At 49.3% G+C, this 16,840-nt stretch overlaps 1 protein-coding gene across 3 annotated transcripts in view; it reads left to right on the top strand.

Annotated features, from left to right (window-relative positions):
* The first annotated feature begins 1,267 nt into the window (after nucleotides 1-1,267).
* SIM1 (SIM bHLH transcription factor 1) overlaps nucleotides 1,268-16,840 on the top strand; it is a 71,431-nt gene continuing 55,858 nt past the window's right edge. Inside the window, exons 1-6 of one of the 3 annotated variants that reach the window (XM_058734813.1) lie at nucleotides 1,268-1,559; nucleotides 2,251-2,867; nucleotides 12,306-12,388; nucleotides 15,835-15,928; nucleotides 16,437-16,541; nucleotides 16,686-16,771. In XM_058734813.1, coding sequence (XP_058590796.1) covers nucleotides 2,693-2,867; nucleotides 12,306-12,388; nucleotides 15,835-15,928; nucleotides 16,437-16,541; nucleotides 16,686-16,771 — 543 coding nt within the window. In that variant the 5' untranslated portion in view covers nucleotides 1,268-1,559; nucleotides 2,251-2,692. Of the gene's footprint in view, nucleotides 1,560-1,593; nucleotides 2,868-12,305; nucleotides 12,389-15,834; nucleotides 15,929-16,436; nucleotides 16,542-16,685; nucleotides 16,772-16,840 lie in introns of those variants that run through there. The other 2 variants (XM_058734814.1, XM_058734815.1) reach the window with 2 other exon arrangements.

Below are 16,840 nucleotides of genomic sequence, written 5' to 3'. Positions count from 1 at the left end.
AATGGCACCTACCCTTCTTCAGAGTATGTGTTTTCTCGGCGGCAATTATTGCCACAAACGAGAGGACGAATGCAACATTATTGGTGTTCTTACTGTCTTTTGTCACCGATAAAACAACTGCCCCCAAGTGTACCCACGGGAGAAGAACCGTGGTCACCATCAGCACCAAAAAAAAAAAAAAAAAGAGCGGGGAATCGCATGTGTAGGGAGTGATTCCAACAGAAGTCATTATTTGGGGAGGAGGGAGCAAATAAACTTTCCCCCGTTTCTAGGTGTTGTCTTTCCTCAGATGACAGAGAAAAGGGCGATTCAAATTAGAGGGTCTCTTAAATATAATGTGTCAGCAGTAATACTTACAAGCGTTTGTTTAAACGGGTCCTGTTGGGGGAATTGTGAATGTTGTAGATTTATTCATGCAAGGAACATTCATTTATCCAATTTTGCTTCCTGAAACAAAACCCAACAAAGAAGGCTTCGCTCTCATTTGAGATATCTATCTCTGTATCAACCACTCTGTCTGATCCTATCTTGGCCTGAAATGTAACCTCTTTCCCCCCAGAGTCCCCTATCTGCGTCCCATAGGACAACTCCACGGCTAAGCTTTCCACGGTGAACAAATCAGCCCCCAAACCCGAGCCATTTCGGAAAAGACTCTTTGGGATTAAAGACAGGTGTATATTATCTTCTCTGGCGACGAATTCGGGGTCGCTGTGGTTTCAGAGAAACGTGAACACCGGCCCCGCGCAAGCAGTGGGCCCTGCCACTTGCCCACGGAACGGCGCGGCCGCCAGGTCGGCCTCCGGGCCACCCGCGCCCGCAGTCTGGGCGACTCCAGCCTTGTCGCCGGGAGCCCCAGCCCCCTGGCCCGACCTCTGCGGCCTCAGGCCGCAGCCCGCCGCTCTCGGACGCGCGGGTCACAGTGGGCCCCGCGCTCTGGGCTGAGTGCGCAACCACGCCACCCCTGGGAGAGCAGGGGGCGAGGGTCCTGCGCAACACGCGCGAGGCCCCTGGAGGCCGGGAGCAGCGGCGGCCGGGCTTGTCAGGAGCGCTGCAGCCACGCGGGGAGCTGAGAGGCGAGCCGGGAGCAGCCGCGCGCAGGGGGTGATGCGGGGCGTGCTCGCGTCACTCAGCCCGGCCGGCCAATGAGCGCGTCGCCCCGCGGCACGCCGAGCCAATCGGAGGCGAGGAAGTTTGTGAGTGGCATTAAGGGTGGGCGGGCGAGAGGGAGCCCGGGAGTGAAGTTGAAGCTAAACCCCGTGAGCTATAAAGAAGTTACAGGGGGGCGTTTTCGGCTTCCAATTAGGAATAATACTGGCTTCGTAGCAACTACCGAGGAGGAGGATTCTAAAACCACCTCACCCGTCCCAAAGACCGCATTCCCCTCCTTTTCTCACGCACCCCTCCCCCAATTCATGACCGAGAAAAGAAAAGGGAGCCGGGGCGCGCTCTGCTCCTCTCTGCCGGTGGGAAGCCGAGAGGCCGGCGGAGTTGGACGGTAGGCATGAGTACAATTAAGAGGTGGACGCCTCTGCACCCTTTGCAGTCAGCGGGGACTGAAGGTAGGTGAAGCGGAAGACACCTTGCGCCCGCCCAGAGGCACCCGCAGCTCTACGGCGGTGGGGGAGAGGCCGGGACGCCTCCCACCGCCCCCCCTCTCCGTGCCTGCGAGGGGCTGTCGTGAATGTGCCACCTGTTAACCTGGCGCTGCCGTGCCCGGCGTGTTGCCGCCCCCACTGGGCAGGGAGAGCCCCGGGTCGCCTTGGGAGTCCCGAGGGACTTGATGTGTAAGCGCCACTTTTTGAGGAATCCTTGAGACTCGAGACCCAAGTTAGAAAGGTAGCCAAATTCCAGATCTGCCAAAGCGGGGGTACTGAAAGGCGGCCCCAGCGCTGTGGAGGAATTCTGATTTGTGGAAACCTGCTTTCCTGGGACGTGCGCCTGGCCTGGGCGCGGGCACGGGGACCAGCGACTGAGGGTCTTCTCAGGGTCTTCAGAAATATGCATTTTGTTGTGTGGGTAACTTCCCAGGGGGGCTGGAGAATGTGGCTGGCTTGGATGAGAGGATGCGAGCATTATTCGCAGGAGGCTCAGTCTCGCTATTGATTCCTCCATTTCTTATAAAACAAACAAACAAACAAACACACCCAGCCTGGACAGGCGCCTACCCGGCCGTTTTTCGGAATTCAGGCGAGTGCATGAGTGATTGCGGAGCTGCAGATCTCTTACGCTCTGATGCTGTTGTCTTCACAGTGGCCTGAAAGAGTTGTCCGGCATTCCCGTTCTTCCCAAAGGGGCTGGGAGCCGCCTCAAATGCCGCGGGACTGAAGAGCAAACGTCGGGGATTATTATGTCGATTTTCCGGGGCCCGGGCTCCGTCGCGCGGAACAGAAGAAAAGCTTGGCTCCTCAGGGGTCCCGCCGGCATTTGATATCCAGAGACTCCTAGGATTGCCCCGATTGCGTGGATCAGCAACTTTCCTACACTCTCGTCCCGTATTTTTAAAGAAAATTATTTTCTGTTCGCTGCGTTGGTCTTTTACTGCCATCAATACCCTGAAGCAAAGATTTCAGCCTCTTCATTCAAAGCATGCCTTATATTTTTGTCAAATATGATCTCTAATTGAAAGTTTATTTTTGCTTTTGGATGCATCTGTGGAGCTCATGTTGTAAGAAGAAAGGGGGAACGAGACACAATGAAAGAGAAGTCCAAAAATGCTGCCCGGACTAGGAGGGAGAAGGAAAACAGTGAATTTTATGAACTGGCAAAATTACTGCCTTTGCCCTCGGCTATCACCTCGCAGCTGGACAAAGCATCCATAATCAGACTCACGACCAGCTATCTCAAAATGAGAGTAGTGTTCCCAGAAGGTAAGTGACTTTGCCCAGATGAAATTTCAAAGGCAGAAGGAGTAGAGATTTGCCAGTGAGTGAGCCTACACCACTGAACAGAGAAGTGCGGTCACACATGCATACATACTCTCTGCAAAGGGAAGTTTAGCATGGCTGCTTGACTGTGGACCTCTCTGAACTTAGAATTCCTGTTCCCTTTTTGTGGCTCTTTCTACTTCCCCATTAATACTTTCTCTCTAGTCCATCGGATATGTTTGGTTGGGAAGCAGCCCAACAGTGCTTTTGTCAACACTTCAGATACTGAGCTCGATTGAAAGTACAACTAATCCAAACATGACTTTCTTTTTTTATTCCTCTTGTTAGAATTGTATCTAGCAGAAAGCAGGAACATTGCCAAATTCTTGTATTTTTGCTACATATAGATAGACCCACGTACATGGAGCTAAGCCAGACAATAATTTCTCTATAGGTTTACAATTATGCATTTGAGCACCAGGCATATTTGTGAACAACTATGTCCTGAATTTACCCAGTCTCTTGATTGCTTATAGCAAATTTAGTCTGGGTTTTGAGATATTCGCAGATTCTGAAACTAACTCTGGGGCTTGGTGATTTCCAACTCTGAGCTTGATATTATCTCTGAGATAATAGGCTAGGACCCAAACACATAAGGTTGAATTAAGAAGACTAGCCCGCTTAGAAAATATCTTCTAGGTGGAAGCTTGGCAAAACTGATCCTGGGAAAACTGTATTATAAGGCCCAGAAGGAAGAACAGCTGAGCTGGTCATGATTTAAAACATGTATTTAGATTATAAAGATTCACTGTGTGAGGACAGAGCAGCCTCCAAAGAACAATGTCCATTTATACTCACTAGGAAAAGGACACTTCCCTCTTCCATTTCCCCATCCTTTCCTTTACCCACATTCAAATAATATGAACAAATTTAAACAAAAATTTAGATGTGTCTTTGTCAGAGGAGAGAGATTGGGAAATACAAAGGAGAGAATCCTAAACAAACAAAAAATTCCAAGAGAAAGAACCCTGTTTATTTACAAATCAGAATGTCTTATTTGACCCACAGAGGTTTATGTTATTGTTGATTTGGGGTCCTTGGGGTTTGTTGTTTTCTTTTAAGGAAATAGGGAGAAGGAAATAGTCATTATTGGGCTTGGAGTTTCACTTTGTTTGATTTTGACTAGAAGTTATTATCTGAACCAAAATCTTGCAAATCATGCTGACAAATTAGTCAGGAGCAGTAAAGGAAAACTTTCAAATCATAGTTCAGTTTTACCCCAAAACTACAAATAGTGTTATAGTTGTTGAACAATCTCAGTTGACCGTGGAAACCACAGGAGGAGAGGAATCAAAACCTAAAGTTCCTGAAAAGTTAAAGAAAAAGAAAAGAGGGGGAATTTATATCCTAAAAACCATATTTCCCATTCAAACTGTGTTGAGAATTGCTAGTGGGAAAACTACTATTATGCCACACTGCCTTCTGTTTAAAAAAAAAAAAGAGAGAGATCTCGTTGTCTTTTATACTGTCAGCGCCTACTTTATAAAAATAAAGCTATTGCGAACTCGGCTGGCCGCGCTGTTCCTAACAGGATTATTAGCAGTGATTTGTCAGCCCCTGCGGTCTCAGTGGGCTCCGTTTCTGCGTGATTTCTAACGGGTCTCGTCAATTATCGGTGCCGAAGTCGCTCGCTGTTTGATCAGAAGAAGCATATGGTGTTGCTTGTGGGGCTGCGAGTAATCGCGGGAGGAGAAGAATAGCGGGTCGGCGTTCAGGGCGGGCGCCGGGAGAGGGATAGGAGCGCCCGGGGAGTCGCCGGGCCAGGGGCGCCCGTCCTTGTCGTGCAGACCCGGGCAGGCGCGGCCGCAGGGTATTGGGCTGGTTTTGGTTGTTTTGATTTTGTTTTCTAAGAGAGCAAGCTTTCTTGTTTACTTGAGTGCGAACTCCACAAATTATAAATCGCGTGATAAATAAGAGGAACAGAAAGTAAACTCTCTCAGCCAACTTCTCATTTGTAAAGAGAGCACTGGCGAAGACTCCCCCTGGAGTCCCCTTGGTGGCTGGGCTGATCCCCTGTGGCTACTTTAACCGCGACTGTGCTTTCTGCAGCCCCCGTTCACCTTCCTCCGGAGCCCCAGGCCCCTCCCTCTTCTCCCTTCCTCAGAGGCTAGTGTGAGTTTATGGGGAGGAGGGGATGGACGATGTGTGAACTCTGGGCACATCATTTATTTCTCCAGCTACTGTTGAGCTCATAACTCACCGGCAGCCTCCACCCGGTGAGTTAGACAGGGTCATCCGAACAGCTGGCTCCTAGAGATGAGGTTTTAGTGAGGATAGATTAGCTTAAAAAATCCAAAACCCAGACACAGCCCTTTAAAATATAAAACAACAACAACAACAACAACACACACACACACACACACACACACACACACACACCCCAACATCTTTCAAAGGAGTGATATAATCACAAATGGCAAAACCAGGCACAACCTGCAGAGGGTGCCAAATTTGGGTTCCGCTGTGGACTGAAGGAGGAGAGTAGACAAGATTGGGTCCATGGCAGTGGGGGGAAAGTGAGCATTTTATGTAAAGGTTATCTTTTTAGTGATGAGAAATGGAAAGAATTTGTTTGCAGATGTAGTCCATTGTTACACCTATCTAGATGCCATTCCAGCACATAGTAGGTCTTAAATTTTGTCCTAAGGATGGAGTAAAGACAGCTCTTTCATCATGGTAAGCTTTCTGTCACATGTAACATGGATTTTTGCAATGTATATAATCTAAAATAATTATAAATCTGGTGACATCTTAGTTATAGGCACAACATTGACTATAAAACTCCACTGTTTCAGCTCAGATTACATTTCATCTACAATACCCTTTAATATCAAGAGGCTTAATCAACAAAGAGAAATCTTTCCATACTTATATTTGAAAAAATTTACAAAATATTCTTAAAATATAGCTAATTCTCCATCACTACATATAGTTTACCCCCCCGGGTTCTGGTAGATTCTTTGGGCAAACTTCAGTTTTTACTTATCTGAGTAGATAAAATTGAGCTGTTGAAAGAAAGATGAAAGAGGGGGGAAAACAGAGGAATGGAATATGGGTACCTGAAATAATTAAAAATAAAGCATTAGATTGGAGACTTCATACTAAAAAAAAAAAGGAAGATTACTGTGAAATCGTTAAAACTGTGTATCTTCCATTGGCAACATATCCTATTCTAAAATAGCCTTGCAAAGAAAAAACTTGAGGCATCTAGAAATGTGTAAGTCTTTGGTGTTACCAAAGCCAGAAAGGCAGGATTAAAAAAAAAAAATAGTGTGACTTCATGTGCAATATTGGACAAACTCAACTACAAAGTAATGTATATTTGCTATCCAGATAGAATACAGTTTTGGCTAAGGGTGTAGTGGCTTGCTGAATAACCTTTGAAAGGATCAGACATGTTTTCAAGTCTATAACCATTCAGAATCTTGGTAACATCACACTGCCATATCATTGTCAAGATGTCTTGGGAAAATAAAAATAATCACAGAATTGAAATTAGTAACTGTGCAGGAAAGAGTCTCTACAAAGGCTGGAAGGACAAGGATGATTAAACAAACCTCCACAGACCCTTTCTATAATATTCACCTCAAGACTGAAATCCTTAATCGCCTTATATTTTTTCGAGGCCGGGAACTGAAAGAGAAAAAGAGGCCCCATTTCCCACGTGGATGGGTGATTTAAGGCTGTTTTTCTTGCTGCTCGGGGAAATGATTGAGCATTAGGTTTCCATGTTTATTTTCCTACAGAAGTTTTTCTCATTTAAAAGCCTTTAAGCCCAGTTTACCCTCCACGCTGGTTTTCTCTGTTTAATTCCAGTTTTGATGTTGACTTAAAATGTAGAGTGCAGAACTAAACTCTGCACAGAGCATTTGCAAGGCAGATTTATGTGCTAGAAATTGTAGATCAGATCAATGAAAAAACACTTTTTTTTTCTTTAAAGGGAACGATCACTAATAAAAACAATACAGCAAAACAATCCCGTAAGCTATAACAGGATGCTTTTAAGCAGGGTACAATCACATACTTTAAGTTAAAATCGGGTTAAATTTCCAGAGGACAAACCTATTTTCTAGAAGAGTTATTTTTCAATCCTGGGGAAATCCTGGCACCTTGGAGCTTTTGCTGACACAAAAGTGGACACAATTCGAACCCATGGATGATTGCCGCACCTCTCTATATCGGCACAGATATTTCTCAAGAGAATGAGGTTTAGACCCAACTAACACCTTATGCTTTTAGCTCTCTACCCATTGCCAGTCTCGGATTTATGGAGTTTTAAATTTTGCGTGGGGGAAGGGAACCCTCAAGGATTTAGCAATGGGCCTGCTAATTAGAAAGTACTAAAACAGTGTTAGAGAAGTGCGGGACAAACTTTCTTCGGGTAGTCCCATCCTGGAGGCGGGTCCTGCGCGGAGTCGCTCTACCTCGGTGGTGCGCGCGGGAGCAGAGACCGAAACCTTACAGAAGATTCCACCGCGCTTCTGGTACGCACCAAAGCATGCAGCGGGGAGAAGCACGTTATCATGCTGCCCGCAGGCCAAGCCCGCGCGGTGCGGCTCATTCTGTCCCAGCCGCGGGTGGCTTTAGCTGAGGTGCGCCAGTTCGAGGTCTCCGCATGGTCCAGACCAGGTCTCTGCTCTCCCAAGGTTCGAGGACGTCTCAGCGAGCCTACCCCAAGCAGAAGCTGGGCCGGTGCGGGCGTGTGCCCTCCGTCATTAGTGCTACCTGGGCCACTGCTCCAAGGACCGGCCGTTGTTTAAACCTGAAGCCGAGATCCTGCCCGAGCCCGTAGCCAAATAGAACTCGGGCGGCAGATCCCTGCGCAGCGGGGTATTCGCGTCCGTCCACCTGCGCCTGCCTTTGGGCTCTGGCATTGCCCCTCCCGGCCACTTTTGAAGACCCGGATCCCTGGGGCGACACCGCTTGACGTTTTTCAGCGTCATGCAAGGCACTGCTGTCAAACCCGCGTCCATTTTCGTCCCACGGTTTAGTTGGGACCAGGCTGGAACACACCTGTCCCTCGTTACTGCTGTTCCTGTTCTTTTCGCTGCAGGCCAGACGCCGACAGCTTGGCTGGCCTGCTCGCTCCCGACCTGGAAGCCTGGCTCCAGCGCCAAAGCACAGCGAGGGTGCAGAGTCAGTGTTGTGACCATCATTCTCCACCCCAGATTTAGTACTAACATTAGTGGATTTCCCGGGTGCGGCCAGGGGCACACAGGGTTGAGAAGAGCCCACACTGCCACTGTGGAGTGCAGACACACGGGAGTGCAGGGGTCTGGGCTGCTGCGCGGGACAAAGCTAGGTCCCGCGCAGCTATCGACACCATCACGAGGGCCGCCGCACCCGCTAGGTGGCTGGAGAGGGCCTTGAGTGGGGAGGGCCACAGCGCCCACAGTCGACGCGAGAAGCAGCCTCCTACTCAGGGACCGGTCCAGGCGCGCTGTCTAGTCTAAAGGCGACCAATCTCCGTCCCTCTCTTCCTCAGAGCCTCTGAGGCCGCCAGGCCCCTAACACGAAGGCTGTTAGGTTGCTGGACAGGTGCGGTTGCTGGACAAGGGGAGGTTTGGACAACATGCCCTCAGCGAGGACCCGCTGGCCTTGTGGAAAACCCAAGCGACTGAACAAGTCCCTCTGGGACCCGAAGAGGGCTTTTCCCACCTCAGTCACCAAGTTGTGGTCAGATCCCGGGACTGCTCTTCCAGCCCCATTCCCACCCACCCTCATATTGCCTAAAAGGTATATTGCAATCTGTCAGTCGGGCGAACCTTTCTGGGGACTACTACAAGGGGGACACATTTCTATTGAGATAGAGTGTTTATTTATTAAAGGGGGGGGGGGGAAGAACAGTGGAACAACCCCTTCTCTTCCTCCTCTTCCTGTCTGACTGAAAGAGGCGATGATGCCAGGTCTGTAATCTATATTTTGTCAAGGGTATGAAACTCATTCCGAAGGAAATGCTCGATCAATTTATTTTTGCTGCTTGTAATAACACAGCTGGATGATGCTTTGAGCTCACGCTAGACTGGGGCTCATCATTCATTCGCCAAGAACGGGCCTAAATTGTGCCTGTGGGATTAGGTCAATTTTAGTGGATCTACTTCGCCTCATTTGGTTACTAATTGGTTTCTTGTTTTATAAATCGAAATCTCATTTTCAGGAAATTACAAAACCCGTGCAGTCAGTCCATTGAGGTAATCCTTGGGTCAGGGGGTATTTAAATGGAAATGGCTCAACCGCGCACTGAGGGTAAGAGTGAAACTTCGCCCGGGTTTTCACATGAAATGTGAGCTAGCCCTTTAGATCCATAATAGATACATCCCTTCTAATACTACTTATGTAAATATGATAAACCAGACTTTAAGGGAAGGGGGGGGCGGGGAGAAGCAAAATTTATCTGCTAAGGTTAATGTGGCATATCTTGGAAATCTTCCAAAATAGATTATGTTTTCCTTTGTCTTCGGCCACTTTAGCTGGGGAAAATCCTTTTGTCTAAAACCCGATTTAGTTATCGCCTCCCTCACAGAGCTCCTTTTCTCCTTTGCAAAACCCCGTTCCCTCGGCCTCACCGAATTACAAGAGAATCTTTAGATCTTGTTCCCACTGTAATCCTGCCGCAAAGGGAGCTGGTTTCCTCCTCATTTTAAACAGACAATCAAAGGATTTGTGAATTTTCTGCGGTAGGTCAAGTGCAGAAACGAAATCTCAGCTTACCCCCCTCGCCAACTGAAATTGGGCGCGGGAGCGCGTCACCGCAGGCCGGAGGTGACGGTTCCGGGGAGAGGGGTCTCTGGCCCACTCCAGGATTTTCGGGAGGCGGAACCCTTGACCGGGGCTACAGAAGGTGTCCTGGACAGGCTGAAGGGCGAGCTCAGCCCTAGGATTAGGTCAGGAAAGCCTGGCAGGTAGACGAAGGCAGCCAGTGCCTTATAAAACATTAACCCAGACGAAACCGTGTGACGGAGATTTCAACCGAGAACGTAGAGAAGGCAATGCTCCGTGAAAGCAAAAGGTTCCTTAAAAGGTGTGGGGGTGGGGGCAGGAGAGGGCGAGGGCGGCCCTTAGTAACCTGCGCCAGGCCGGCTGTTTATTAACCTGCTGGGAAGTCTTATTTTTCCCGGTAGGCGCATACTAATGAGGCCGCAACCTGAGACAACAAACAGCCGAGGCTGGCGCTGGGGGTTCGGAACCAGTACTTAACCCCGAGCCCAGCTCGGGGACTTTCAGATGATTCGGGTCGGAAGGCCGTTCCCGGGCTGTTTCAAGCCGATTTGGGAGGACTTCATAATTTTAGAATAAGGGCATTTGTTGGCCCCAAGCGCAGGCTTCGCACCCTTCCGGAAGACAAGATTCCAGACGCAAGGAGGCCTCGGCCAGCTCCCAGCGGGCGGGAGCGCCCCGGCCCTCTGCCCCCGCAAAGCTTGGCCCTTTCAGGCCTCGGCCGGGCCGGGTGTCCACCGGCCAGCGCCACCCGCGTCCCTAGCTCTCCCAGCAGGATCCTATCCCCCTTCCCCGGTTTGGCTCTCCCCAACCAAACCAATCTCCCCACCCCCGCCACTTCTGGGTGGGTATGTGTGAGCTGCAATGAAAAAATGACCGACCGCGCGGTGCCCGAAACCCGGAAGGAGGATAGCTTGGCTGAGACCCGAGGAGCGAAGGGAAGGTGACAAGGCGAAGGGGTGTGTACAGGTGGCTGTGTCGGAGGCCCTCCCGAACAATCCAGAAGGACCAAAGCGATTAGGGCAGTGGAGTCACTCCAGGGAGGGAGGCTAGGGCGGGCTAAAAGAGGCAGGGGGGATTGACTAGAGGCGAGGGAGGGAGAGGAGTGCAGCCGCGGGCGGGGAGCATCAGTGTTTGCAGAGCGGTGGGGAAATCGTTAGATTTATTTAGATGTGCAAACATCCAGAAAGACCCGATTCGAGCTTAAGGGGCGCTCATGGTTACTCGTTACCAGGGTTTTGATCGCTTGCTTTGGAAGCAGCTCCTGGCCAACACATTTTAAGAGTCCAACTCCATGTTTTATTCTGAAAGATCCGCCCTCACCCCCATATTACAATGCGAGCGTGTTTGTCATTGTGTACTTCATAGTGATTCGTACTTTAAAGTAGTAAATCAGTAAATCACACCCCCTTTGTCATGTTAAACGTTGTTTAATGGTGTAAAAGAGTTTACCTAGTTAAATTAATTTCAGCAGCAGCACTGTTAAAAAATATTACCTGTAAGTAGTTATGGGTAGTACAACCTCTTCCTCAAGTTTCTTCTGCCTTATTTTTTTTCTTTCTGCAAACATGTACTATAGCAGACTCCCTTTTAGGTTTTTTTTGTTTTTGTTTTTGTTTTTGTTTTGTTTTTTTTTTAATCAGCTACGGGTATCCAGAGAATATTATTTAAAAAGGTTTTTTTTTTTCCAGAGAATTTTCTTTTTTAGGCATCACTAGGAGAAATTTCTGGCAAAGCCTGGAAAGATCTTAACGTGGTAACATCGAGGAGAGGAAGGGGCTGTCTTTGTTAATAGATGATACTTTTGTTAATAGAAGATACGTGGAGAGTAGAGAAACTGAACGGTTCTCTATATCCAAAAGGAAACGAAAATATTGCTAAGATGGTGTTCGCACCTGAAAGTAAACTTCAAAAAAAAAAATCCTACACTGTTTTGTTTTTGTTTCGTTTTGTTTTGTTTTGAGGGGCGAGGTTAGGTAGGATGTGTAAGACTAGGGGTAGTGGGGAGGAAGCAGGGGAATAAGCATTGCTCAGGGATGTTGGTGCTGGAAGCCATCCACAAGCAAAAGGATTTCTCCGAAGGGGATTAAAGGCAGAGGCCTAGGGGAGGTAACTGGCTGGAGAGTCCCGCAGCCAAAGAGAAAGAAAGCCCAAGGACCAGCTGGACTCAGTTCACAGCCTCAGGTATTCGCCGCGGCATTCGCTGGAGGCGTGGACATCCTCGGCCTCGTGATAAGGCAGATAATGAAGCTTTGGGGGAGAAATAGTCCCTCCCCCCTCTAAGCACAGTGGTGAACTTTCGCAAGAGTTACCGTTCGGGTGCATTCGGCCCTTGCAAGGCACACACAGGCGGTCCTCAAACCCCGCCACTTGAGGTACCGCCAAGAGGGGTGCTCAGCCAGGGCTCTGCCCTCCCTGAGAAGCTCTCACCCGCCCCCCCCCCCCCCCCGAGAGGGAGTCTGACCTCTACTCAGTCCTTTTAAAAGCAGAGAGGGAGGGGCCGAAATTCACAGGCTCACATCCTAGGCAGTAGTGGTGCCCGGAACTCCGACGGTATCCAGTGGTGCGCGCGAACTTGCGTGCGTGCCATAACCGGGGCACTAGTCTCAAACTGCTAGCCAGGTCGGAGTCCCATCGCTAAAGGGTGTCTCTGTGTCTCCACAGGGCTCGGCGAGGCGTGGGGCCACTCGAGTCGCACCAGCCCCCTGGACAACGTAGGCAGAGAACTGGGCTCCCATCTGCTCCAGGTACCCGCGCGGCGGCACATAAGCTTCGAGGGCTCAGGTGCCTGGCCCCGCGCTGGGCTTCTTGTTTCTTAGGAAAATAGGATCAGGCCCAGACGTAGCCTTCTCGCAGCCCCTACAGCCCCTTGAAAATTAAAACGCTGAGCTCTTAACCTCGTTGGGTGCAGATGGCGCCTCTCGAGGCGGAGAGGGAGGCAAGGTGAATTGGCACGTTGGCTTTAGAGGGGAGTCCGGCAAGGCCCCAAATCAGGACGGCCGTCTCGAGGGAGGGGGCGCCATTTGACACCATTCAGTTGAGAGAACCGAAGCGCGCCGGGCCCGGCTGCAAAACAGCCAGAAATGAAGGATTTACACAGGAATAACGGGAATCTAGTAGAAATGCCCATCAGTGCTTTAAGCGCACACATTCCAGAGCCAGCTGCGTGTGCAGCTCTTTTCATCTTCTCCCTGTAGTTCGCGGGCTCTCCCCTGTCTCTATGAGCTCTCACCCCAGGCCAGCCCAGCCCAGCGCGTGTACAGACCCTCGCGTACACACATAACACCTCCCCAGGTAATGAGTTTACCCAGTGCGGAGGCACCCATTACCGCGTTGTTTGCAGTACGCACCGTTTTAAATTGCCCGTTGCCCGCTTAAGTCGCATAGCAAATATTTAAAATAGCACAACTCCCGGTGGCATTTTTAGGCTTGACACTTGTCTCCCACCCTCCACCCCCTTATTATTATCCTTGTCCGACACCCCCTCCCCCCCAAGATGCTCTTGTGGCAGCCTCAAACCTAAGCAGCATGGCGGGGGAATCTGAGTTAATTCTTCCTCCTGGGCCAGACGGGACCAGCATCCTATGGCAGAAGTGCTGTGGCCTTCCCTGTCCCATGGCTACCTTGTCCCTCCCTCAGTGCCTGGAGCCAAAGAGATTTTAGTGTCACAGAGCAAAGAAAGGCCTGTGTAAGCATTCCCTCATAGGCCTGGTCTTCATACATCTGAATTCAAATAGAAAGGCATCATCACTCTCCTTTCTCAGGGACACTTTTCATCAGTTGTCTCTCAGCAATGCTCTCCCTGCCCCCAATCTTTCCATACTCCCAGCTGACTTTCCTCATCCATATAAACAAGCGAACAAAACCCAAACAATCTTTCTCTCCTTCTAGCTCTTGCCCAGTCTTCTTCCTCTTCTTCATCCCAAACTTCTGGAAGAATTTCATTACCCTCTCAATTTCCATCATTCACCCTGCTGCCCTCACTTCCACACCACTGCTGTCTGGCATCTCTCCTAACTGTTGTGCTCTGCACAGGCTCCACCACATTTTCATATCAGGCATAAGATGCGCATCTCTTATCCTACCTGACTTTGTTCATTGCACAAATATAGTAGGGCCAACTGTGTGCCAGACAGAAAGCCTTGCCCCCATGGAGTTCACATTCTAAGGAGAGCAGCCTTGCAAACCCACATAGGTACATTACATAGTATAACAGGTGGTGTAGGTGCTATGGAGACAAATAGGAAGGGGGAGGGTGGGGACTGTGTTTGAGCAGTGCCACTTAAAATGGGGACATTGCAGAGGACTTCACTGAGAAGGTGACATTTGGGTAAATACCTGACAGGGGTGGCACTGTTTACTTGACATTCACCCTCTCTCCTTCAGTTTCTAAAGTAGCACAACTTCCTGGATTCTTCTCCTTCTCTACTTGCTCCTCTGTTTTGCCTACTGCTGTCTGGCTGTAAATGTTGGTATTCCTCCAAGGTTCCACCTCTGTTTCTCCTCTCACAGCTTCAGGGCCTCATGGGTGATCTGGGCCAACACCACAACCTCAACTGCTTTCCTACATTTGCATGACTCCAGCTGGTTTCTCCAGTCTAGACACCCTTCTGAAGCTTCAGACTTATTTCCTACTGCCAACTGGAAATCTGCATATACCTGAAGTTTAGCATCTCCAAGACAAGAATTAATTACCTCCCTCCTCCAGACTTCCACTCCTACAAAGACTCACAACGCTTCCGTAAATTTTCAGTCTTGGCTAATGCTCTTACCCTCTACTCAATGACCTTGAAGTCATTCTCAGCTTCTCTCTCTGCCACCATAAACTCCACAGCTAGAACCATCTTTGACTTAAACTCTCCCTCTTCCTCATCACCCTGTGACCACCCAAGTTTAGGCTCAACCATCTCTGATCTCTTCATCCCACTTTTTCCTTCTGTAGGTCATTGTTCACATTCTACCACTGAAAAACAAAACAAAACAAAACAAAAAACAACACACACACACACACACACACACACACACACACACACACACATTTAAACATGATCTTTCTTTGCTTAGAAACTGCTGGAACCCTGATGCCTATAGGAGCATCTCCGAATTCTTCTGATTGACATCTCAAACTCTCCAAAAACCCAGCATCAGTGTACTTTCTCAGCCTATCTTTGGCACACCAAATTCATTGAGCCTGAGTACACCAGATGTACCCTACCCCCCACCAGTCCCTGCCTTTGCCACGGCATTCCTTCTGCCTAGGATTCCTTTCCTCCCATCTCCAGTTCAAGCTTCCTCTTCAATGTTCTGCTCAAACTGGTCCTCTGAGGCCTCTCTGATTCTCCCCCAGGTCTCTGGGCCCCCGCAGCACTGTCCACTCAGCTCTGCGGTCATTATATCTGTCTTTAGCCAGTCTCTGCCGCTGGACTTCCAGCAACTTGAGAGCAGGATCTGACTCATCCTTATGTCTCCACTGCCTGGACTGAAGCCTCATTCACAGAGATAAAGGGACAGTGAAAGTCTAAGATTTTCTTTCATGGAAAGCCTGTCAGTTTGATGCATCAGTGAAACACACACATCTACACACTATGGAACTACTCTGTGGACTTGCTACCTGGAAAATTTTCATTTCCTAACCCTGCCTCTCCCAGATTCTTTCTGGAGCGACTGGCCAGCTGCCTTCTGTCTACAAACTTTTCAGACTACCAACACTTCCATATGGCTCAGTGCCCCTTTCCTAAACCCTGCAGGTACTCTTTCCATTATAGGATGCCACCACTATGGAGTCCTCCAAGACTGACTCAGGAAACTATTCTTTCTTTCAGTGACCATCACCCCAAGAACTTAACCTACCTCTTATAATGGGCTGTGATCCTCTGCCCCCTATATTTGTGCGTGTATGCTACAGATATATGTCTGTATTGTCCATTTCAGTGGGTCATGAGTCTTGGAGGGCGGTACCCTTGCCCACCACTTTCTCTGGGTGTCTCCCAGTGTGCTGCATGTCCCAGATGCTTACATATTTGGAATGAACAAAAGAGGGGCTCTTGTGGCATATTTTCTATGCCCTATTTCCTGTCTGCTTCTCTCTACTCCATGTCTCTGTTCTTCTGGCTGAATATCTCTGACTTCTGCCCCCTACCCCAGTTTCTTCCCACAGAGGGCTCTCCATTCAACTCTGTTTCTATCTCCCCAGACCCTGGATGGCTTCATCTTTGTGGTGGCCCCAGATGGGAAGATCATGTACATCTCAGAGACAGCCTCAGTCCACCTGGGTCTTTCTCAGGTAGGTGAGTGGTCCACACCTCCAGCCTTCAATGCTTACAGCCAGAGCTGGAGGCCAGAGGTAAGGGGGTGGTGTTTCCCCAAAGCTTTTGTATGTGCATTTCTGGGACTGGAAATATCCCAGCTGGCAGGTCTGCTTCTCTCTTTTCCTCTACTTCCCTTATCCTTTGGCTTCCACCCTGAGCCCAAACAATGCTATCTTTTGGAGTCTATCATAAGTCAAACACCATGGATGGTAGTTACATACCAATGCCTGATGTTTTCACCAGAACATTGCTGGGAAACTACGACTGTTCCTACTACCATTATAATTACTATTATATTATTATTTCCTCTCATAGTTGAGGAAACCTAGCTTAGACTGCAGTAAGTAGACAGCAGCAGAACTGGAATTAATACTCAGGGCTGACTCTAAAGTTCTGGCTCCTGTCCTCACAGGCCTGTAGACACCCTGGTCCAATCTTCCAGCCCCACAAGGGTTGGAGAAGGTGATACCCCCCTCTTTACAGGTAGAGCTGACTGGGAACAGCATTTATGAATACATCCACCCAGCCGACCACGACGAGATGACCGCGGTGCTTACAGCTCATCAGCCCTACCACTCTCACTTCGTCCAGGGTAAGGCAGTTGCTCGCCTGCACTACTTGGGTCCCTCGCTGCCACCGCCATTTGCTTCTGGCTTTTCCCCAATTAGCCAAGGTGGGACCTGTAGTCACACCAGCCGTCTCACATCCTTCGCCTCCCTCCTCCCCTCTCTCCCAGAATACGAGATCGAGCGCTCCTTCTTCCTCAGAATGAAGTGCGTCTTGGCCAAGAGGAACGCGGGCCTCACCTGTGGTGGCTACAAGGTGTGTGGCTGAGAGGGATGATCCTAGCAGCATGTGGGGGAAAGTAGCAGAACCAGAGGAACTCGAGGG

The sequence above is a fragment of the Neofelis nebulosa genome, chromosome 6, assembly GCF_028018385.1.
Source record: "Neofelis nebulosa isolate mNeoNeb1 chromosome 6, mNeoNeb1.pri, whole genome shotgun sequence".
NCBI lineage: Eukaryota > Metazoa > Chordata > Mammalia > Carnivora > Felidae > Neofelis > Neofelis nebulosa.
Note: the sequence above shows the minus strand (reverse complement) of the source record. Positions and strands in the feature narration are given on the sequence as shown.